We start from the raw sequence: 24,485 nt of genomic DNA on the forward strand, positions 1-24,485 counted from the left end.
TCACGATCCAATCACCTCCCAGAAGCTCTACCTATGAGTACATGAGACTCTGGGGGACCATCTAGATGTAAATCATAACAAGAGGGCTTTGTAAATGGGGGTGGTGGTGTGGGGGAACTACCTAGTAGACATGAGGATGGAAGGGCTGCATAGTGTCTGACCAAGGTGGTTAGAGTGAAAGTTCTTGAATAGCAAGGAGCTGGCTGTTGAAAGGGTTGAATTTGATAAATAATGTGAAGGAGAAAGCTCAGTCTTATTTTAAAGCCCCTACCATCTGATTCAATTTGATATTGATGTCCATCTTCCCACCCTACTCAGACTTGACTTAGACTAAGTAAAGAGGCAATGAGTTGCTTTGCTCTTTTTGTGTCTCACCCTCTCATGTCATGTATGGTAATTCCTCCTAGGTTGCTATTGAGGTGGTCTTCTCAAACCTGCTAAGTTTTTTTTTTTTTTTTTTTTTTTTTTTTTATGATGACTCAAGTCTAGTTGTCTTTTGGGGTGTTACTTGGCCCCAGGGAAAATAACACATCTTTGCCCAACAAACGATGTAAATATGTCTCTCTGCTGCCCTCCCTCATGGAGCAAGCATTCCAGGCAGTTCCTCCAGCCTCCTGACTTTGGAATTCTCCAGGCCAGAGTTAGCTCCTGTTTTCAACTTTTCAAAGGCCCCAAAATCCAGGGGATAGACCTCAGGCTTTCCCAGGAGTTCTCATGGTGTCCCACTCCTGTGCCCATAGGACACCATGGCCCAGGTCTTTTATCCAAGTAACCAATGAGAGAAAGACAAACATTTACCCCTCTTGCAGTCTTTGCAAGACTGGTTCTTGGGGAGCCCTGTCACTTGGGCTGAGAGGAGGAACTCCCTTGTTCCCTACTCTTCATCTCTAATCCTTCTTTATAATTTCCAGTCTTTTCTCCCACAGGTAAGCAACAGCATAGGGAAAGATCTGGTTTTGCTCTTTAGCAGGAGGTCACCCACTTAAAATTCTGCACCTGCATTTTCAAGGTTGCAAAAGAAGTGTGCGGAAAGACAGAAATGTCTCTGTCCTGAGCACAAGTGAGGTGCCCTGTGGAGCCTCCTAGGAATCACTGGGACAATCGTGCTGGTGCAGGGCTACTTCCGTTGTGGCCTGCTAGAACAGAAAAGCACAGCTTGGGCAGTTTATCCTACAGTTCTGGAAGCCAGAAGAGTAGCACAAATGTGTGAGTGGAACTGGCTTCTGTGAGACCTTTCTTTCTGGCTGGGAGAAGGTGGCATCTCGTTGTACCCTTACCTGCTCTTTCTTTTGTATATGTGCACATAACTAAGTGGTGGTAAATGTGATGGTGGTGTTACCCCAAGTCCCACAGTTCCACAGGCAGCGATGAACGAGCTAAGGAAATTCAGGCACTGGTGCTAATTCAGGCTATCAGAATTCTCAGTCCAGTAAGATTTGGGGACATTCAGGGAATACCCTGAAAAATTTCCCAAAACACACATCAGTTCATCAGGATTACTAATTTACTCTTTGCAACAGGAAATAAAACATTTTTTCTTTAAATACTGTAACGAGTTCACAGATCATTCAACCTTCACCCAATAATATCAGGTTAGAAACAGTTAGCTACTTCTGTGTCTAACCTAGTCAAATCAAGCAGAAAATTGAGCAATTACTTGTGTTTGGTTAAATTATGTAAGCAATTAACTTAACAGCCCACTTTGTTGTGCTTTTGTGTGTATTTAGGTCCATAATATTTGATAAGGCTATTTTGATGCAACAGTATTGATACAGTTCTTTTGCTGTTAATATATTTTGGTTGCACTTAAAAGGAAAAAAAAAACTATTAACCCTACAATTTTTAAAAAATGTTTTATATAGAAAAGATACTATAACTCAGTCTCACCTCATTTCTTACCCTGCTTAACAACACTAGCTGCATTCTTTAAAAATAGCAAGAGATATTTAATATCTCTAGATGTCAAAGTTGAGGAAAGATAAAACAAAGATCTGAGAAATAAAATTCCAAAGAGGCAGAGTACTTTGATTATGTCTATTCTTTTAACCCCTTTAATAGTGCAGATTTGGGGGGATTTCTCTGGCTGATGGTTGAAATACAACTGGTTGATCTGATTCCCTTGTTGGGACTCTAGAAAACTTAAAAGTGCTTGTACAATAAATTTATACTAATAAGTATACTAGAAAATAGGACATAATGTATGTGATCAACATACATTACGTGCAAGTGGCACAGACACAAAATAAAATAATTTATGGAATCTGTCTATCATATCCAAGGGTAACTCCAGCCTCCTGGCTTCTCTCCAGTTGCAAACTCCTCTGAATTACCTACATCTATCAAAGCCTGTTGGTACCTCTTTTGAGGTCACTGAGTTTCCACATGTGTCATGTCACTCTAATACAATGCATTTACTACTGACATTTTATCATTGTGTTCAATACAAGTTAATAAATACATAAATAAATAAATAAAACTCCTTCCCTGCCCCAAATCAGCGACACGTGGACTTCGTCTGTTTTATCAAAGGATGGTTTCTTTTTCTCTTGTTTCATCTTTTTTTCCTCAGTTGAATACAGATTTTCTATTTCTACTAAATTTCTTTTCAGAATCTGAGCTCAAATGCCTCGCTGAAAACTCAGTTCCTTCAAGACTACAGTCTATTTTATTGATTATAGTTTTTCCATTGAAGGTAATTTATATACTTGCAGTATAAATTATATATTAAATTAAAAAGTACACTGGGAGAGAAACTGTAGCAACATGTTTTAATGTTAGGTAAATAACTACTGACAGTGCTTCTATCCCATGATGTTTAGAAAGCAGCGCGTGACTACAGAATATAGCAGAAGTACTGGAAGGTGGCTCCTCTACTCAGTCGCTGTCTCCCCGTCAGGGCTGCACTGGCTGGTCACCTTGGCCCCTTCTTGGATAGTTGAGCCCTGCTTCTGCTCAGGATGGCTGTGTTGATAAAGACCTCAAAGTGATCATTAAAATAGAAGGCATGGCTGTTCTGTATGGATTCATACCTTTTTACCAGACCTGAATAAATAGAATGAAACATTCCTTACTAATGAAGACTAGATTGGGTTTATATGGTCACTTTTTTTTTTTTTTTGTCTTTTTCTTTTTTTATCAGTACCGGGGATCGAACTCACGACTGCCTGCTTGCAAGTCAGGTGCTTATGCCGCTGAGCTAAATCCCCAGCCCCAATATATGGTCACTTCTTTATGTGGGGCTTTGATTACTCATTTCTTAGGGTTTTTTTGGTTTCAGTTTTTTTTGAGAAAAGAAGGGAAAGAAGCTAATTTTTCTATCCCAGTGAACAAATAAACTTTCCTTAAATTCTTGGTAATTTAAGGAAACTACAGATTTAAAAGTTTTTTTTTTTAACCTTTATTTCTTTGCTTTTTCCTCTTCTAGTTTTTGAAAAATCTTTGCCATTAACTCATTTGTTGGGAGGGGTATCAGGAAGCAGACTCAGGACCTCGCATTTGCCAGGCAGATGCTGTGCCACTAAGCTTTATTCCTGGCCCCTCAGTTTTTCTTGAGAAGTTTTAATTTATGTATTTTCTCATTATCTGTTGTTTTGTTAATGCCCTCAGCAATTGCTAAATATGATATTTTGACAACCAGATTTTTTCTGGCTGTATTCTGTAATTTTTTTCTTTTATAGTTCTTATATTTTCTGATTAATCATAAAGCTTTAGTGCTATACAGATTGAATAATCTAATTCTCCTTTTATCGTTATTTAAATTTCCAGTGTAACGTGTGATGTGCAAAATTTAAACATACTGTCAAATCAGAGAAGCATGTCTCCTATGATTTAAATGAACATAGAAAGTTAAGTAACATGAAGCTCTAATTAAAAGCTATGATATATTCTCTTTTTAGCATTGCATCAAGGATTAAAAATTATTTTTATAGGTTAACTTTATCAAGCTGAAAAATATATTTACCTGTGTTCATTTTCATATGGCCTTCAGGAATTGGTAGGAAATAACAGGTCCAAAATAAGTAGGTTTGAATAGACAGATTAGTAGAATCAGGCTATATGAACTATGATGCGGTGAGAGACCCTCTTGTCCATCCCAAGCTTTGGGGGTTGATGGACCGATCTAATCAGCTCTGTGAAGTGTAAGGAAGCTAGAATTGGCTTTGGAGGAGTGTGGTTAGAAAGTAAGCCAAGATTGCTGGCAGGAAATATTACTTAAAGGGGTTTAGGGAATAGTACTTTGAGGATGGAATCTCTGAAAAAAAGGAATGGTGAGTTAAGTACCAGCATAAGAAAAGGAAAGGCTGGTGCAGAAGGGAATGGGGCCATAGCCTTGGTGGAACTGGGTCCCTCATTGAATGGTTGGGGACACCATGGAGCAATCTGAGTTCACAGGTTCGACATGGGGAAAGAGGTGTGTGAAAGGCGTTGACAAAAATACCACTGCTCAGAGCTGATCTGGTTGCAAATATCCCACCATTTAACTTATTTTCTGCTTTTATTTTGTAGGTCTATAGCAACCATTTAAAACCCACAAAAGTACCAATTAACATTTTATTCCATATTATAGACCCCTCATCTATTGCTCTGTTTCCGTAAAGTGGCAAAACCATAGACAAATACAGTCAGTTTTATTTTTTCTCACAGAAACATTCCTGGGGAGTATTTTTATAGATTGAGTTCAGTGCCAAGGTTACCACGAGTCCTGCAAATATAAATAAACTAGGAAAACAGATTTGAGTCTTGTGTTTTAAATAGGGTATTCAAAGTGGCTAGGGCTACACCAAGTAGCTTGCATTTAATTAAAAGTAAAAAAGCATCCTTTGTGGAAAATTTGTCTGAAATAAAATTCTGAGGTCACTAGAGCCAACCTAGTGGCAGTTTATTTAAAATTATGAAAAATTCGATAGTGTTACATTTAGCTTCTGAGAATAAATAATTTTCATTTCCCCTCACACATATGCAGGATAATGAATATGAGTCAAAGGAAAAGAAAATAATTTTGTCTAACGTATGCATAAAATTGTGCATTTCTGACAATTGATAGTTTCCTCATAACTCTGTGTGTATCATTTTAGAGCATCATTTTTGAGATACATGAGTATCAGCTGAATATTTTCTTGTTAGCACAATATTAACTGCTGGCAAATAGTTTTAGCTCTTGATCAGGTAGAATGCAACATCTGCTCCCTTTATGATTTTTTTTTTAGTGTTATATTGTAAATTTTATTTATTTATTTATTTATTTTACACTTTTTTTTTTCTTTTTTTCTTTTTACCGGTACTGGGAATCGAACTCACGATGCTTGCAAGGCAGGTGCTTATGCTGCTGAGCTAAATCCCCAGCCCCAAATTTTATTTTCAAAGTTCGATTGATAAGGAGGAAAATAATAAAGCAGACAAGTACCAAAAACAGGATAATGATTCATATACACACAAGGTATGAACACCATATGCTCCTTTCTAGCCAATTTAACTCTACTCACACATTTAAAATACACAGTACATTTCAATCTGTCAAGAAGCTGAGCACATTTAGCACAAGAAAGAAACTGTACTTTAGCTTCTGATCATTACCCCGAGATCCTGGAACAGTAAAAGATGGAATCTCGATACTTATTACCATCCAGTAACAAAAAATTAACTTTGAAAAGTAATTCCTGAGTATCACCGATTCACACATGATTTAAGGATTAAAATCTTAGAGCGGGTTCTACTTGATGTCCCGGACCACTCTCCTGCGGTGGTTTGTGTTCATCTCCTCCAGTGCATGCTCCACCTACTGCACTAAAGGAAGCAGGAAGCAGGTGTCCGTCTGCAGAACTTTGGTGTTGTGATCTCCATTGTGATTAAGGTGAAGCCTGAAAGTTGCCGCCGGTTTAATCTGCTCCCAGAGACTTCTGCTTGCAAGCTGTATGCCTAGTCGCCATTCAAGGCTATAGTAAGTGGGAAGGTCAGTGCCAGTTCACTTAGAGTAGTTCTAATGTCCTTTCTCTTGTTCAGATGAAGCTGAAGCAATAATTTGTTTAATTCTTCAGAGAATCCCAAAACAAAAACAGTCTTGGAAATCCAGTTCAGATATTATAAGCTTTTGAGTTCTCAGTAAGGAGATAGGTTAAGTCTTCCATCCCATGCAGGACTCGCACTGAGTTTTGCTGTGCTGTCCACTTGAGGCAGGAAAGCCAGGCACTCCTTATGCTCCTGCGACAAACCCAGCAGCACCTTCTCTGCCCAGCCAGTTCCACCCACCCCGCCCTCACCAGTCCTTGATGATTTTAAGAGAAACATGGAACATAATATCTGGAGTAATTATCATCAGTTTCTTAGTGTCACCCTTAGTAGTATTTTCTTAATATGGAATAAGTCTCTGAAGTAGAAGACAACGTTCTTTGGAATAGTCAATAATAAAATTTTGTTATTTGGCATGTATTCTTGAAGACGGGTTTTCATGCAGTCAAGAGACAGACAGAGCATACTGACAAAAAATATTACTAACTTCATGCTGTTTTTCAACATACAAACTCATTATCTAATAATATCTCACCTAAATGAACTGCTTGATTATTCCAACAAAATTGCTGTTCTTTTTAACTCCTGAACATTTATTGCTTCTACACATTCACATTTCCTTGTAATAATACTTTCCTCTCATTTTTTTATTGTGGTGAAATGCACAACATAAAAATTACAAGCTTATCCATTTAAAATGTATAGTTTAGTGGTATTAAGCACATAAATATTGTTGTGTAACCATCACCATCATTCACCACGTGTATCTTTCCTGTCTTTCAAAACTGAAGCATTACAGTCATGCAACAGTAATTTCTCATTCCTCAATCATACTTTTTACAAAGTCTATGTCAGTTTCCATTGGTCTGGTCACTTCTGTTACACTGTAAGCCCCTTGGAAGGAGACCTCGCCTAGTCTTTATCCAACATACACGAAGGGTATTTATTGTCAGGCATTTTTCTGGTACTTTGCCAATATCAATTCACATCATTAGTCATCTCTGTATGTCCTATAGGGTCTAGCATGTGTTTCGCTCGTGGGAAATACAAAATATTTGTGGAGTGAATTTTGGTACCACTTAAACATTTTTCAGCAACTGGCAGTTACAGTACTCTGGTTGTAAATTACTGAAGGAGAAAATTACCTCGGAAAAATGTTTTCAGGCATAATCTAACCCGAGGGCATAAATTTAAAGAAATCCTTCAATTTAGCTGCAGTTAGGCCAGAGTATTAATAAACTAAGTTAAGAAGGAAGTTTTAGCTAAATGATAGCGCCTATAGAAAGTGACTCAACACCGCCAAGCTCTTCATTTCTTTGGGCACCCAGAGACTCATAGAAGACACAGCGGGCGTGAACACCCACACCCGCAGGGGGCGTGGCGTAGTAATGGGCGTGGCTTTAACGGGAGGGCGGGGCCTAAGGCTGGCGGGGCGGGGCTGGCCGGGCGGCCGGGGCGGGGCGCGCAACTGCAGCGGGCGGCTATGGCGGCCGACGGCGACTGGCAGGATTTCTATGAGTTCCAGGAGCCGGCCGGAAGCCTCCTGGATCAGGAGAACTGTAACGCGAGCCCCGAGGCCGGGGTCGGGGCCGGGGCCGCGGTCGGAGTCGGGGCCGGGGCAGGGGCGGGCGGGGGCGGCGACGGCTTCCCGGCGCTGGCTTGCAGCCTGGAGGAGAAGCTGAGCCTGTGCTTCCGCCCCGCCGTGCCCGGCGCCGAGCCCCCGCGGGCGGCCGTGCGGCCCATCACGGAGCGCAGCCTGCTGCAGGGGGACGAGTGAGTGCGGGCCTGGCCGGGCGCGGCGGGGCGGGGCCGGGCGCCGGCGGGAGCCTCCCCTCCCCCGGCTCGGGCGGCGGAGGGCCGCGCAGGCGCCTCCCCCCTCGTTCCTTCCGCCTCCTCCGGGCTGGGGATTTAAACCCCGCGCCCGCCCCGCCCGCTGCGCCCAGCTCTGGGAACCGGGCTGGGTGGGAGCGAGTTTCGCGTGCGGAGCGGTAGTTGCTGGCAGCGGGGAGGCATTCATTCATCAAGCTCGCGCATGCAGTCTTCCTGCTGGGAGTAGTAATGGGACTGGAGTACGACGCAGTTCAGGATGGCATATAGATCGTAAACAAATATTTGTAGGAGCGTGATATGGGAGATTTGAAAGAGGATATTTTAGGGAGAGTCGGGAAAGATTTCATAGAAGTTAGTTGCAAATTGAATCCCAAGGATGAGTAGGAAGTTTGGCGGGTGAAGAGAGGTCGGGCCTTTTAGGTTGAAGATGTAGCATGTGCAAAGGGACCAACAAGTGAGTCACATTCAGGCTACAGGGTCTGCCCCCAACCCCCGCCAGACTAGGTGGCATGCAAGCCACCACAGAGACAAAAACGAAGGACTCCTCTTGTTAATGGAAGGGGTCTCTGTGGTAGGAATATAAGTACCGATTATAGATTCACATAAGTGACCGATTTCGGTGACTGGAAATTGACAGGATTTATAGGAGCTGGAGGAGGAAAGGGGCAGTGTTTTGGAGAGCGCTTGTTTAACTACTTTGAGCCCCGGTTATAATTTGGCTGAAGGTGGTAGTTATATACCTCGGTTTTATACCAAAAGATTAGAAGAAATGGAGTTTGAGCATACTGTATTTATGGGAGGAGAGGAGCCCCTGGACAGGCTGAAGTAACGAATGGAATGTATGATGAAGATATGGGTAGGATGGGTTGTCAGGGCATTAGTGGGACAGAGAGATGAGAGATTAGGGGACAGGAATTGTTAAGAGGTGGAAGGATCCTTGAGCATAGAAAAAAGCCTCCGCCATGAAGTTCCCATTTACCCTGTAAATCAGGAGATTTCCCCGGAAGAAGGAAGGAAGCTTGGGAGAAGGGAGTTGGGGGTGAGGGTCTGTGGACATGGCCGGAAGCTGGGTTGGCAGACGCTCTCTTCTTATTAATATCTCTCCACCATGTCTTGCCCAGGTGTGGAGGAGGGGAACATTTGTGGTTGGATTTTATATACATAGATAAGTATGCAGTTGATAGTAAAAGATGACATTTTTGAAAATGATATCCCAAAAGAGAAAAGAGTTTCATTTTTAGATTTATATACCCTGAATCACTAAGACTTAGGAATCATTCTGGATTTAAATGTTACGTTCAAGAGTAATTACTTAAACATATATATAAAGTTAAAGGTCCCTATTTTTGTTTTACTTGGACTCTTGGAAAGTATTTTAGCCTTTGCTTAAACCTTAGGTTCTTGTGAAATTTAGAGTACTATTCTTCATAATGATTTTCAGTAGATGCGATGTTAGTGGCAGTGCATGTATCTTGATTTCTAGTGTATAAGAAATCTCCTTCAACCCCTGGACATGGTCATCAAGGTCCTTTACTCCTCTCCATTGCATACATTTGCTCACTTGCTCAATAGATACAATTCCAGTTCATTTTTAGTGAGAGTAGAAAATTCTTGACAGTTCTTTTACTTAGATACTTGCCTTGCCTGAGGGCGCTATATTTAACTTCTTTGAGCCCTAGTGGTAGTTTTGGTAAATACAAAAGGTGTGTACTTAGCTACTGAGGTATTGTGCACAATCACTATCAACAGGACTTTGACCTTGGAAAAGAACTGTCTTCCCTGTTGTTTATGATGGTTTATAATACTTCGTGATAAAGATGAAGGCAGTTCATGCTAGAAAATTCTAAAACTCTTCAGCTAAATTTGGCATTGTGTTCTGACTACAGTTGTTCTGACCTTCGTGGGAGTAGATGATTGTCAGTTGCCCTTAGCTTTCTTACAAGATCAAAGTCACCCACCGGTCACTTGTAGATTGTATTTTATTCCATCTGTCCTTTCTTATAGCCTCATTTAAGAAGAAGCCAACCCCTACCTTCCCCCAGGATCTGGGCTCATTAGAGTATCGTACTCTAGTACCTGACCGGGGATGGGTATGTAGTCTGCTGTTCAATATTTGAAAATTTATAGCCAGGAAGACATGGGCCAGAAACCCAGGTATGTCCCACCCAGAGACGTTCTGGTTAGTTGGCGTTTGAGGAGATTGGATTCCAATAGAGAGGAGACGATAGGCATGCACCCTGCATACGGGCAATTTATTGGGTAAATCGCTCAGTTTTTTGAGCTTTTTGGTTCATGTTTTCATTGCGAGAACGTGTAGTTGAAGGCTAAACTTCATTTAGGATGTTAGGCTTTTGGCAGCTGCCTCCTATAGCTTTTGCTGTTTGGTACCAAATCCCTGTTCATTAAGTGAAGTGTTGATACTCCATTATTAAACTTCCATTCTACTGGTTTTTTGTATCTTCATTAACTTACATGCTTGGGAAAGAGTCCATCCAGTTATTTAATGACTTACTTTACTCACGATTAGATACCTGTTATAAGTCTTAGGTTTTTTTCTGTGCTGTGTTTGTGTCTTTTTCTAGCCAGTAACTAAAGTAGCTCAAATACGTAGCATTTAATTTACCCTAATTGAAGTTCATTTCGTTTGTCTCTCTGAACTCTGAACGCTTTCTTGTTCTTTCATAAAATTTCTGTTTTACTATGCTGATATAATTTTGGTATCAAATCTGCATTTTGGTGTGAAGTTGGAGTTTACTGTCCTAGTGTGGTGGGGCTTGGCATCCTCCTCAATACAGCTCATCCGAATGCATGCTTACAGTAAAGGAGCTGGCCGAAATGCCTGCTACTGTTCCAAGCCTCATTTAGGGCAGCTGGCACCCAGGGAGGTTCAGGAACTTGACCAAAGGGTCACTGATGGAGAAAGAGCGAAGCTGAGAATTTGTTTCTTGAACCCTAGTTAGAAGCCCTTTTGATTTCACCCCATCACCTCCCCAAGATGCTGTTTGATAACAGAGTAGCTTTGGCTAAGGCCCGTGTGTGTTTTATGTGAGTTCCCTCTTTCCCTTTTCATCAGTCTTGTACCTTAGCTTCTGATATTGCAAGTTAGATACTAAATCCTAATTTCACATTGAGATTGAATCCTTTCCTCCGAAAAGATAGCAAGTTTTGGTTAGAGAGAGATGATTCCCCTTATGAAATGTTCTTTGTGTTTCTTTACGGAAGAAAATAATTGTAGTAAACAGAGTGTTTAGTACCTGTCTGGCCAGGGAAACATCACCTAACTTCGCTGTGCTTTAATCACTTTGTCTGTAAAATGGGACTAATAATGGTTCCTACTGCTAACATTTTTGAGGATTAGATGAATCCATGTAAACTGTTAGAAATGGTGCCTGGCACATAGTATGATGGAAGTGTTAGCAGCTGTGTTTGGGGGAGTTTTCTGTGCCCCTTCACTTTCCATCAGGGCTTCTTGTCTGCCCAGTTACATGATTTTCAGTTGGTCTCAGTAGCAGACCCTACTTCGTGGTGTTTTTCTGAGAAACACTGTGTCTTCTTTTCTTTTGTTTTTGCTTGAATAGCGAGTGTCCTTCTTTTGTTGCAATACTGGATATTTGTTTATTAAAAGACATATAGACTATGAACTTTCACTGATTGTAGTTTTCTTCTTTTTAAGGATCTGGAATGCCCTGACAGATAATTTTGGAAATGTCATGCCTGTAGACTGGAAGTCATCCCACACTAGGACTCTACATTTGCTTACTCTGAATCTCTCAGAAAAAGGGGTAAGTTGAACCAATGGTTTCTGCAAGACTGGGGTTGACAGGGGAAGTGAATCAGTAGCATTTCTGTTCAGGCACATTCATTGAGTTGCCTCGAATTTCCCTCACTGGCCATCTTGGCTGTCACTTTGCTAGTGTAGTCTTCCGGTTCTTTCCACTCTGTGTGCTTAGCTGGTTCTGTCATCAGGGAAAATGTGGGCACCAAAGATCTCCGTTTCTTCCTCTTTACATAACGTCGGTGTGCTGAGAACGCTCACTGAGAAACCTCAGCTTTGCCCTAGTGTGACCGGCGCAGCCCCAATGAAACAGGAGACGCTCTTGTGGGCGACAGTTAACTGCTGCTTTATTTACGCGGGCTCTGGTTTATATATTTGGCCGTGACCAATCACAGGCTGCCACGAGGAAGCAGGGCGGGAATGGGACGCAGGCTCTGGCTACTATATCCAGCTGTGGCCAATCAGGAGTTGCCACAGAGTCGGCATGGGGCGAATATGGAGTGAGCACGAGGTGCGCACGGGTTGGCTAATTTAAAGAGGGACGTAGCGCATTGCGGAAGCTGGCGTGGTCCTTAGTCCTGGGTGGGGTATGGAATGTTGAGCGCCTGCGCCCAACACTAGTGTATTGATTGTATTGGAATATCAGCATAGAGTTCACTGTTTGGTGAATTTAGTGACTTTCTAGACGTGATCTGTTGTCCAAAGACCATGTATTTCGGTGAATATTGAGGAGCCGTTAGAAGAGATTTCAGTGCTTGGCTTTTCAGTGTGTGCATGGCTACTCATCCGGCTTGCGGCTCCTGCATAGATCCTGGTATTGTTAAGTGACCATGAGGGGAAGAAATGTGAGGTGACATAGGATGGCTAGAGGGCCAGAAAAGGAGAGACAGTTACTTAAAATGGAAATCATAGTGCTAAATTATGTAAACTGTAGGGCCAGACTGTCTAAGCTGCTTAGTAGATAACAATGTAAGCTCATGTCAGATTATCTGGCATGCTGTATCGTTCATTAAGTGTGTCATTATTGAGAGTGTAAGGCAGTAGGGGTATCTGAATTTTAATAGTATTGTTAGTGTTGTGAGAAAATGATTTTTAAAATTACTTGACTTGGAAGAGCTTGCTGCTTTCATTCTCTAGTGAAACACAGAATTCTGACTCTGTTTCCCAGTATTACAGTATGTGGGGTGTTACTGTTGGTTCCTGTCTTTAATCTCATTAAAGCTTTTCAGATTGACCAGGCACACATTCAGTGGAAGAGAACAAAACAAAACATGTTATGCCCTTTCTTCTATTTATTTAGGTCTTTCGTATCATTTTTGGCTTCATTTAAGTTCCCTTCCCTTTCTGAAGCTTCCTATTACCACTTTTAGCCTTTGCTGATCTCATGGAATTATATAATTTTAGAGTTGGAAAGGACTTTAAAGGACATTTAATCCAGCCTCACTTGGTGGGGGGGATCCCCATTTACAGCATCCCAGACAGATGGTCACTTAGCCCTGGCCCGAATCCTTCCACTCCTCTGTGTGGACGTTGTCAGCACTGGTGGGAATGTGAACTTTTAACGGACTTGTCTTCTGTCCCACAGCGCTCAGCCCTGTGGCCTCATAGATGCTAGTTCCAAAAGCCCTTTTTGCATGTTTTTGTCAAATCACTAGTGGTTTTGATTAATTGTATTTTTCTGGGTTTGTCATTAGATTGACTTCCCAGCAGGTACCTGGCACAGGGTGAGTACTGAGACACGTGTGTTGTGATACTGAGTGGTGAGTGGGTTACAACTTCCGCAGTGTGACTGTGAACCAGGGATGATGATGGCAGTATTTTTTCTTTAGCATTGTCTATATTATTTAAAGCAGTACTGAATCCGCAGTAATTAGCCCATAAGTACCATTTTGTTTGCTATATTTAAAAATAGCGTAGAAAACTTCCTTTTATAGTTTCTGAGAGAAGCACATTAGCAGTACAAATGGGTACTCTAACCAATTTCCTTGAATAAAATGTGAGTTTTAGATTGCATCTTGGGAAGTGGAGCTGATGTTGGATTGTGGTTTTCAATGCTAGAGTGATGGTGTTGCCAAGTTAGTGATTAGAAAGAATTTACTGCTAGTACTAAGGGTGAAAGCTTCACCTGCAATAACTCAGCATATTAAAGCAAACAGGTGACCATTTATCTATCTTCCCATTGGTCAGCTGTCTATCCTGAAATGACTATTCTGATGATGAACAAAACTGAAACTATTTCTTAAGAATTAATAGGCAACAAGGTCTATATAAGAAGCATCATGTCCCTCTATTTAAAAGCATTTTTTAACCTGAGAACGATTTTATTTGCCATTGTTAACTGGCTACTCTGTTCTTTCCATGGCTAAGCGATGTACAGTTTACCTTTTGGAAACATTGTTTAGATTATCAGAGCTGTCAAGCAGGGTCTGGAGGAAATTTTTTTCTCCACAGTGGATTTATTTACTTAGGTTTTTTTTTTGTTAAAATGAGAAAACCTTGAGTTTCCTCACCACAGTTTGCTAGGAATTCAGTGCTTTGTTTTCTTTCATTCATTGAAGGTTAAGATGCACTTTTTAAAATTTGTGGGTCTTTTCTGGACTAAGGCACAACTGCTGCATTCCAGATTCTTGTGTGAGTTCATGTTTTCCACCTGATGTATCTGTCTGCAGTTTCATACAGGGAAACAGTACCACCAGCTCTGTTTCTAAGCCTGGCATGGTAAGGAGTGATGGGAATGCTTGGCACACAGAGGTCTTATTTATGCCTAATGGGAGAGCGAATGATAATCCCCATGACAGCCAAGGTTAGTTTTCAAAGCCTGAGAGGGATTCTAGCACATGGCATATGCCATCTCTGTGGGGAATGGGCTTGGCTCTCTCTCTGGAAAGATGATCTTAGATCATTATTTCTGTTGTCATGGAACTTATAAATATTATAATAGTTTCTGGTATTACTAGTAAATTTTGGATTTTTTTCTAAATCTGGTGCAATTCTTACATATGCTTCTCCTTCATTTTGCTAGGCAACATCTCCTGTACATCTTCTTCTGCACACACCACTTCTGGAGAGAGACTTTATGAAATGTGTCTTTATGTTTTTATGCAGAAACAGGAAGAATGTTTTCCTTAGGAGTTACTTCAAATTAACTTTATAACTATTTAACTTTATAACTTTAATTAACTTTGTAACTTCAAATTAAAACTTTATATATTTTAAGTCACAAGGGGAAAAATAAGATAAAACTGTGCTATTCAAGCCACAGCTCTGAACAGTTTTAGGGCAGATGGGTTTGAAGTATGGGATCAGTGACCAAGGCGTCAGGTTCACCCCAGGCTATCCATAGCATCACAGTGTGGTGCGTTTTTCAGCTTAGCTTCTTGAAATCCCATGTTGCCTCATGAAGAAACTAGACTCTTGATCTTTCTTATTAAATTAATAGAGAAAAACACTGTCATAATTTTAAAAAGCAGCCCAGAACCATAGGCTTTAGAGGAAAAACAAGAAGGCGGCCTCTGGCCCACTCACTTTGCCCTTGAGTTTGGGTTGCAGCAGGCACCACTTTTAACTGCTCCCGCTGCCGCTTCTAGCAGAGAACCTGCTTACTTTACGTGCTTTTATTGTTAAATTTTAGACTTTATTCTTTGGCTCAAAGGCTGTAGATTTAGCTCTCTTACCGTTCTCCACCCTCTACTTCTGTAACCTTCTCACAGATTTTCCCAGTCTTCCCAGCGTAATCCTATCAAAATTCCTTAGTGAATTGATCTTGATCATTTCTATTATTTAAATACTCACGGTTAACTCATTTTAACAATAATAATAACTATTATTATGTACTTGTAATGCAAGTTCTGTTTTTTCCCTAGGGCAGCGGTAATTGTCTTTTTCGTGGGTTGATAATTAGCTTACCTGTCTTATAGCAGAGTCTACCAGGAATCTGCCAGGTTGACAGCCTCTTTGCTCTTTCCTCTGGCTTTCTTGCTGCCTTGTGCGGTAAGTTCTGATCTGAACTAGCCACGCTCTAGCTTAGCTTCACAGCCATGACTCTAGGATGTTTATTTCCTCTGTCGTTACAAGAATTTCCTTCACTTGTCTTCTTTGTGGTACATCCTTTGTCTTCTTCCTTTTCACTTTCCAGCAGGCCGGTGATGCCTTCGTTTTTCTCCTCATTTGCAGTTTCTTGTACTCTGTTGTCTATGTTTACCTTAAACATCACATGCTCCTCTCTAAGGGACTTAGGAAGTGCTAGGGACCTACAGCCATTCCATTGGGTCCTCCCATTTTAGCAACCTTGTAACTAATCAGTAAAATAATCTTCCCAGATAAAAACTTTTAACTTTATGTTAAATATAATATTGTATTTCCATACAGGTTGAATAGCCCTTATTCGAAATGCAGTAGAAGTGTTTTAAATTCTGAGTAGTTTTGGATTTTGAAATATTTGCATATAATAATGAAACATCAAGTCCAAACATAGACTTTCTCTTTCACCTGCGCCATATATACCTGGCCTGATGGTAATTTATGCAGCACTTTTAGTGCACCTGTGTTTTGAGTGTGAGCTGTCACTTGAAGTCAGGTGTGAAGTTTTCCACTTGTACCGTCATGTCAATGCTCAAAAAATTTTAGATTTAAAAATTTCAGATTGTTTGCTTAACCTGTAATATAATATTCTAATTATATACTATGAATTGGAATGACATGGTTTCTTCTTACTTAGTCCTTGTTGTCCATTTATTCTACAGAAACTCAATGTGTACTAATTTTACCCGAGGGGTAGATTTCTTACTTTAGTTCTGTTTATCACTAGAATAGTCATGTCATGATGGACAGATGGGTACATAGACAGACAGTTCATTGATGGATGATACTTGTCCACTTGAATCTGCTAAGGTTTTCTAGGTCAGGCTTTTATAATTAGTACTAGTGCTGAATTGTAAGCGTTTAGGATAGGGAGTATTTGCATTGGGGAGGGCAAGGTCAAGGGAAACCATTAGGCACAGCAGAACGCTCCAGAGACAGCAACAGCCTGTAGCACTTTAATGGCGCTGGGCGTGAATAGGCAGGGAGAGACGAGTTGTTAGGACCTAGGGAGATCAGTTGTGGGGAGAGGTCTGCTTGACAAGAGCCGGAGCCTTTGGTAAAAAGCCAGCATCGACAAATGGCAGTCTGGCAGGGAGGAACAAGTACCCAGTGCTCACCTTCTCACCTAGTGTCTGCCAACTCTGTGCAACCCAACTGGAGCCAGAGGTCAAGGGCATCCTTTGATGTGGTCCATAGGGTCAGCCTCCTGGCCACAGAGTGTGGGAGAGAACGTGGGTGAGGTGGCTGGAGACGTTCCAACGCAGTTAGGTTTGAAGATGTTTTTAGAATCTAGACATACTCTCTTTTGGGAAGAAGAGATGTTCCCTAAGTGAGACCCTGTGGATAGATGCTGCCTGCCAGGGTGTTAATTACATATCTGTTACACCGAATGTTAGAAGTTAGTTTGCCAGTAACTCTGTATGTTTTCTGTATACTTTTTAACACACCCATCTTTCTGGTAGATTCTTAACTAACATTGCTAAGCCTGCTTATTTTCTCTCTTCCATTTGCTCTAATTCTTATGTTTTTTCCTGAATAGTATCTTTTATTATTTTTTTTCTCAATTACTTGTCAGTTTTTGTAGTGTTCTTGTAGCTGTTTCTTTTGGGGAAAAATTAGCTAAGTATATATCTATATGAGGCCATAGGGATGTCAACATAACTTAGCACTTTTGCATTGGTTCTGTCTTGTTCTTTCTGCTTGGGATTTATATATAAAGTACTACACAGTGAGTCTGGAGTCACCAATGACTTCTCCTTTTCAAGGGAAATCTCTCCACATGTGATTTTCACTGTTCTCTTTTACCCAGAACTACTGACTTTGTTTTGGTCAGAGTGTCCTATTTTTGACCATGGATATTTTTGCTTTTAGATAAACGATGGTTTGCTTTTTGACACATCAGATGACGAAGAGCTGAGAGAACAGTTGGATATGCATTCAATCATTGTCTCTTGTGTCAATGAGGAGCCCCTCTTCACGGCAGACCAGGTACCAGGACAATCTCATCAACACAAGGAGAGCAGAGTTACACCTGAGAGCCATTGCATATATTGCATATTGCTATCTCAGAATTTACTTTTTTTCCCTTATGTTGTGTGGATACATAGACTTATTATTTAACTCCTTCCACTGAGGAAAAAAAGAAAATATACATTGTCTGGTGGTGAAATTTTGTTGATTGGGAAGATTTTTAATCTAGGCATTATTAAGGAGTACAAGTTCCTAAGGGAGGCTTATTTCTTAAATCAAAATCACAGAAATATTGTGAATTTCCTACCTTCTTTAGATTTATACAAAGATGGGCAAATATATCTGTATAGAAATATGTCTGTATTTACTTTATTTGAGGCTCTGGGTAAGAAACACTAGCATGTATTAGATGTACCTTTTATGGGCCCCAGAAAGAAGTGAGCATTATTCCTGTGGAATGCTCTAATAATGTCAGCCCTGTGTTCATTGGAAACCAGTTGAATCAGCTTTCTCATTTTCTGAATACCCTCCCACCTCTGTTGTACTGTTGAAATGGGAAGCCAGAACTTCTTCCTGAAAGAAAACGTTCCTCGCTACTGGGACTGAGTTGTACCAGACTGTAGTTTTAGGCTAGAAAGACGAGGTCAGTAGGAGATATACTACGGAAGGTTGGGAGGAGGACATTAAAAATGTGCATCAATATGTGTCATTTTGATGCTCTTTGTCATACTTAGGGTTGGATTACTTTAGACTGGGAAGGAGTATGGCGCTTAAAATAGCAAAATAGTAGTGGGTTAGAGGGCTCTTGTGAGGTAGAACATGTTACTGCAAAGATGTGATCATAGGCATTCACTATGAAATCTGCGTGAGTTCCAAAAGCTACCCTTGTTCCTAAGACTTGAATGTCTCATTGTCCCCTTTACAATGCCTGTTTTGGGCAAATTTTTTTCTGATTAACATAATCCTACAGCCTTCGAATGTAGTTTTGTCTTTGCTCAGTAGAAGTGCTATCTCTTAAGCATGCATATTCACAAAGCATGTTAATATGATATTGTACACTCTCATTTAATTTTATTTTCTTTAATAGTTTTTTCTTAATCCATAAATCCTTTTTTTCGAAATACTGAGTACTTTTCTTTTAAAGTTTTGTTGAGTTCCATTCTTTTTTTTTTTCCACTTTAAGAATCTGAAACAGGTCAAGGTGCAGTTGTAAAGTTTGAGACACAATGTTTATGACAGTAGATCATTGTTTAAAAGGCAGATGTATTTCTGAAATTTTCCTGGTTCTTGTTTTTTTTCTTACTCGTTCTGTACTTTAAGAAATTTTAAAATATACTTTTGTCTTTGGTTGATTTACTGTATGAAATTCTTTTTCTGCTGTTGGAAAAATTTTGCTGTCAGAGAGGCAATCTCTCTATGTATATTTTTATGCTATTGTAGTTTCACAATTTTATGTCAGACTTTTTATTAAATAGCTTTAGACCAAGCATGTGCCTAAGGGTATACAGTAGGTTTCCATTTGACTGTAAATTTATGACCTTCTCCTGGCATATCTGGAAAACATGATCTGAGTGTTTTATAACATCGTTTTTCAAACATTGCAATATCTACTAGGGCCTACTGGATCATGAGAGACATATTAAAGTGTATTCGGTTTAGTTTTGCTTTTAGTGTGTTGCAGATTTTCTGTGATAAAAGCCCTGTTTACTTTTAAAAATCAAAAGTTTGTTTATTAAGAATATTCACTGCTGCACACTGTTGGTTAATGAGAATTCAGTGCATTTCTACTCTGATTACCTCGGGGAGTGCTGTGTTATGGACAAGTTATTTTCTCCCTCTATCTTTGATTAATGCTACTGTTTGTGTTTTGGAAGGTTATTGAAGAAATTGAAGAAATGATGCAGGAATCACCAGACCCAGAAGATGATGAGACCCCTACACAGTCAGATCGGCTGTCAATGCTGTCCCAAGAGATTCAGACTCTGAAGAGATCTAGTATGAGCAGCTATGAAGAGAGTAAGAGCCACCCTTATATGAGTGCTTTTTGTCAATTTCAGACATAGATGCGGCCGTCCTTGGGGAGCTGTGAGTTTCACAGGCCGCGTTGTACATCCTGCGCTGGCTGTCTTGTAATACCGTGCTCAGGATGTTCTTTCATTGTCGCCCAAGGACTGTGTTGTGTGTAACACTGTTCTAGTTTTCTGGGGTCTCTACAGGAGAGCACTTACTATTTGCTGAGTGGTTTACACAGTTGACTTTCATCTCCTCCAAGTTCTGTGGGCCAGAAGCCCAGGATTAAGCGGTCAGCAGGCTTGGTTTCCTCTGAGATCCTGCCCCTTGGCTTGTAACAGCCATCTTTCCCTGTGTCTTCACGTGGATTTCCTTCTACATGTGTTTTTTTCCCCCCAAATTTCCTGTTCTCGTGGGAACACCAGTCATTTTCCATAAAGTGCCAGCCTAATAACCTTGTTTTAAGTAGCACTCCATTCTGAGATGCAGTCATACATTGGTACTTGACTGCTCTGAATCCCATTGAATTTGGTACTTGACTCATAATTTACACAAAAATTTTGTCCTGGTACATGTTGTTTGTTTGGTACTTGAAGTTCGAGTTAGAGCTTGTCAGCGTCTGTTGCCTCTTGGCTCGTGTCTCTTTGCAGCCAACAACTTTTGATAGTTCTTGGTGTATTCATGATGCCTCCCAGTGTCAATGAACTGTGAGTGCTAAGGTACCACTGAGCCGGCAGTTAGGGCTTCTACATATGAATTTGGGGGAGGGCATACTTCAGCCTATAACACAATAATAAATAATCAGTAATTCCTATCTTTATAAGTAGTTGTCTTTGGTGCAGAGATGAAGAATTTTGGAAGTCAGAATTGTGCTTGAATTAGACCTGTTTGATCTACTTAAGAATAATGAGCTATAGAAAACATATACTTGATTACCATGAAAAGTTTCCAAAAAACTACAGCCAGCGTGTGAATATTCTGAGACTGATATCCAGGCATGCATCTAATTTTTGCTGTAGGATTGTTTCCCTCTTTGACTAGACAGATGGAGTCCCTGTCTGCTTAACTCCATTGTCCCTTGGTTTCACGTTCTGGAAAACTAGAGATTGATTGCCTTTGGGTGTGACTTCTTTTTAACATATGAAAGAGCTTTCTGATGGTCTTTTTCTGCCATGCTGCTGTAGATACATACTTAGCATTGTTAGAGTCCCATTTCCAAAATACAGTCCTGGTATCTGATAATATACAGAACTTCTTTTTTCTTTTTCTTTTTGGTCTTTGAGACAGGGTCTTGCTATGCGGTTCAGGCTGGCCTGGGGCTCACTCCTAACCCAGGTCCTGAACTTGCAGTGATCCTCCTGCTTCCTCCTCCCAAGTGCTGGGATTACAGGCCTGTACCACCATGCCCGGCACCTTACTAGTTTTCTAGGGTTCCCCTAACAAATATCACAGACTGAGGGCATAAACCATAGAACTATATTTTCTCACAATTCTGGAGCCAGGAATCTGAGACCACCAAGATGCAGGCATACTTGGTTTCTGGCAGGGCCTCCCTTTTGGTTTATAGATGGCTCTTTTCTACATTTTTACATGATCTTCCTCTGTGTGCTCTGTCTTGGCCTCTTGATTTCGTAAGGACAATAGTCACATCAGATTAGAACCCAGCCTAGTGTCCTCATGTTAGCATAATTAACCCTCCAGACAATCTTGTCTTCAAGCCATGTGGCCGCATCGGAGGTACTGGGGATTAGGTCTTCAACAATATCCTGTCTCTCACGTGTAGGGAAGTGCTGGGAAAAAACTGACACGGGCTTGCTAGGAATATTGTTCTTTTCATTCTCCTAATTATCAGCCAAATCCACAAATTGAGGCATGTGCGATTCAATGTATGTTTAGTTTAATTCTTTCAGATCGCCTCCTCCTCTGTCCAGGAGTTCCCAGAATCCTGTAAAATTGCTCACCGTTTCTTCTCAGCAGGTGGTTTCCATATAATCCCTCAATGTTGTGTGTATTATTTTCCGCGTTTGAGCCTTCTCAGTCTTGGCTGGAGTGAGTGCTACTCATGGGGTGCTTGATTTATGCAAGTGAAGTTTCGTTACACTTTACCTCCCAGCCAGCTAAGAAATGATTTTGCCCGCTAACCCTGCCCCGCTCACGTCCTGCCACCGACCCTGGGAGTTTGAGGGCTCTGAGAAAATCAGGGACAGTTTAGTTGCTTGGAATATTGTTTTCCTTTTTGGCACAAACCACGCTGTTGTGCTGCTCTGAAACACTTCTGTCTCAGTGTTTGCCGAACTTGTTTTGGTCACAGGGGTGAAGAGGCTGTCCGTGTCTGAGTTAAACGAGCTCCTGGAAGAAATCGAGACTGCCATTAAGGAGTACTCCGAGGAACTGGTGCAGCAGTTGGCCCTGCGAGATGAACTGGAGTTTGAAAAGGAAGTAAAAAACAGCTTTATTTCTGTCCTTATCGAAGTGCAGAACAAACAGAAAGAGCACAAAGAATCAGCCAAAAAGAAAAAGAAACTAAAAAATGGCAGCTCTCAGAATGGGAAGAACGAGAGAAGTCACGTGCCGGGCACAGTAAGTGATGTTTTCCAGGAGGCACCGGTGCTGGGGACAGGTGTCGGTGCTGGGGACAGGTGTCGGTGCTGGGGACAGGTGTCGGTGCTGGGGACAGGTGTCGGTGCTGGGGACAGGTGTCGGTGCTGGGGACAGGTGTCGGTGCTGGGGAGAGGTGTCGGTGCTGGGGACAGGTGTCGGTGCTGGGGACAGGTGTCGGTGCTGGGGACAGGTGTCTGTGCTGGGGACAGGTGTAGGTGCTGGGGACAGGTGTCGGTGCTGGGGAGAGGTGTCGGTGCTGGGGACAGGTGTCAGTGCTGGGGACAGGTGTAGGTGCTGGGGACAGGTGTCGAAGCACAGCTGGCCAGCCGCGGGGTGGCAGGTCAGATCTGTGCCGCCCAGCCCGCAGCAGCAGTAGCAGTGATTCTTCTAGAGTATGCTTTCTGCGGCTCTTCTGCAGGGTGTTTCTTGATGATACTTTTCATGCTGTTGGGATACCTTACCCCCAAATGTTTAGGAGGGAAGAAAGGGGAGGTAGCAGGGAGGGAGAATGTCTTAAAAGAAGCTTTATCAGGTAACCACTTTCAATACATCAGAATGTGAGTAGGGGTTACATTTGCCTGGTGGGCTTATGAACGGTTTTTGTACTTATGGATTATGTAATAAATTGCAGAGCAGTCTATTTAGAGGTGGCACAACTGTCTTGAGCATCAGTCACTGACTTGTAAAAACAGATCCCTTGTAATTTCAAGGTTAGGACACAGTGACAGTGGTTTTGTATGACAGCCAGCTGTGTGGCCTACAGATCAGAGTATTACTGATTGATGAAAACAAATTAGGATATTTGAAACTTTGACCCTTTCTATAATGGTGTTTTGTTTTCTACTTTATCTTTTTTCTCAAGTGGTCTGTTAATTTGCCTGATTAAATTTTATTATAAACATTAACTATGGATTATATGAGATGCATTTCCTATCAGTTTTACAGCTCTTATTTTTCTGTGATCAGTTGAGGCCTTGTATATTTCCACTTTGATTTTATGTGTGAAAAAATGGTTTAAGTTTTAGGGTACAATGGTTGAATAAAGGGATCTATTTTTCTAAAGGGGATATACATATTATTCTCTTAATTTATGACGTTGATAGCTTGGTAACATGTAATCACAAACTGGCTGTTATGGCTTAAAATAATATAAATTGTCCTTGAGTTGAATTGTTGAATTATCTTCTCTAGGGAGGTGGGTCCCATTGACCAGGGGCTGATGGAACTTTAGGAAGAGTATGTTCTCAGTTGCTGGGTCACTGCAAGGTGGTTAACACAAACTGGTGTATAGCCCATTCAGAATGTGGCTACTAATGTTGAATAAATTTATACTTTATTTGTGTATGTTCATTAATATGTGGTTACAAAGGGCAGAACTTATAAATTGAAAAAGTACTCATTTTTTAAAAAATGGCAGTATTGATTGAAAAGGTGTATGTTTGATTCTTTCTAGAGACTCCTCTCAGAAAAATATTTGTTTGGGTGTACAGTTCTGAGGAGTTTCCTTTAAAATATCAAGGATAATATTTTGCTCACATTTTAAAAAATTGCACCTTTTAAATTGCCCAGTTAATGCTAGTGGGATTAAATAAAATGCTTAGTGAAGAAGAAGTTACAGTGTGGTTGGCAGTTTCTGCATATCTGCTTTCAGGGATTACATGTGAAATCCTCTATTTATTGGCGTTAACACTTGGCTGAGAATAAATTTATCCCTCCAGGGGTGTAAAGGCTTCTTTTTGTAATTCCCATATAAACATGGTTAGAGTAGATCCATTGTGTCATTTTACATGGTGTTTCTATTGAGAAATGGATTTGGCAAGGTAGCATTTAGGTCATATTTGAACCTTTGTTAGTCTTGAAATAGACACATTGAACAGTAAGTCTTTTCACAGCATTTCAATTTGTAAAGTCGCTTCTTGAATTCTGATACAATATTTGTGTCAAAGCTTTAATTAGGACAGCAACGGCCTGGCTCAGCTTCTGGTACTTTTTCCTGTATCTTTTTTTAGCTGAAAATGCCAGAGAATGACCATGCCATCTGTGACACGAACAGCCTGAGACTTGTGATTTTGAAGAAACCTAAAGTGAAATGGCCAATTGGATAAACAGATTTCACAAAGTGTTACCTTCCCAGACCGATTATGTATCATACAGTATTGACAAGGCCTGATTTCTGTGGTTAATTATCACCAGTGATGCAAATTTTTTGAAA

The 24,485-nt window shown here is 40.9% G+C and overlaps 1 protein-coding gene and 1 pseudogene across 5 annotated transcripts in view; one reads left to right on the plus strand and one right to left on the minus strand.

Moving 5' to 3' along the window:
• Positions 1–5,580: 5,580 nt before the first annotated feature.
• LOC111757730 (COMM domain-containing protein 2-like) lies at positions 5,581–6,285 on the minus strand (annotated as a pseudogene).
• A 1,173-nt stretch (positions 6,286–7,458) lies between these two features.
• The window catches only part of Fez2 (fasciculation and elongation protein zeta 2), a 39,192-nt gene continuing 22,165 nt past the window's right edge, over positions 7,459–24,485 (plus strand). For 2 of the 5 annotated variants that reach the window (XR_010040775.1, XM_063229856.1), the window contains exons 1-5: positions 7,460–7,779; positions 11,510–11,618; positions 17,564–17,680; positions 19,537–19,678; positions 21,984–22,252. Coding sequence is in view for 3 of the 5 variants with exons in the window: in XM_063229856.1 (XP_063085926.1) it covers positions 7,490–7,779; positions 11,510–11,618; positions 17,564–17,680; positions 19,537–19,678; positions 21,984–22,252 (927 nt within the window). In the remaining 2 variants the exon portion in view is untranslated. Of the gene's footprint in view, positions 7,780–11,509; positions 11,619–17,563; positions 17,681–19,536; positions 19,679–21,983; positions 22,253–24,485 lie in introns of all 5 variants that reach the window. The other 3 variants (XM_063229859.1, XR_010040771.1, XM_063229864.1) reach the window with 3 other exon arrangements.

Source organism: Cavia porcellus, unplaced genomic scaffold (assembly GCF_034190915.1).
Source record: "Cavia porcellus strain 051 isolate PalLab524CR breed Dunkin Hartley unplaced genomic scaffold, mCavPor4.1 scaffold_1, whole genome shotgun sequence".
Classification (NCBI taxonomy): domain Eukaryota; kingdom Metazoa; phylum Chordata; class Mammalia; order Rodentia; family Caviidae; genus Cavia; species Cavia porcellus.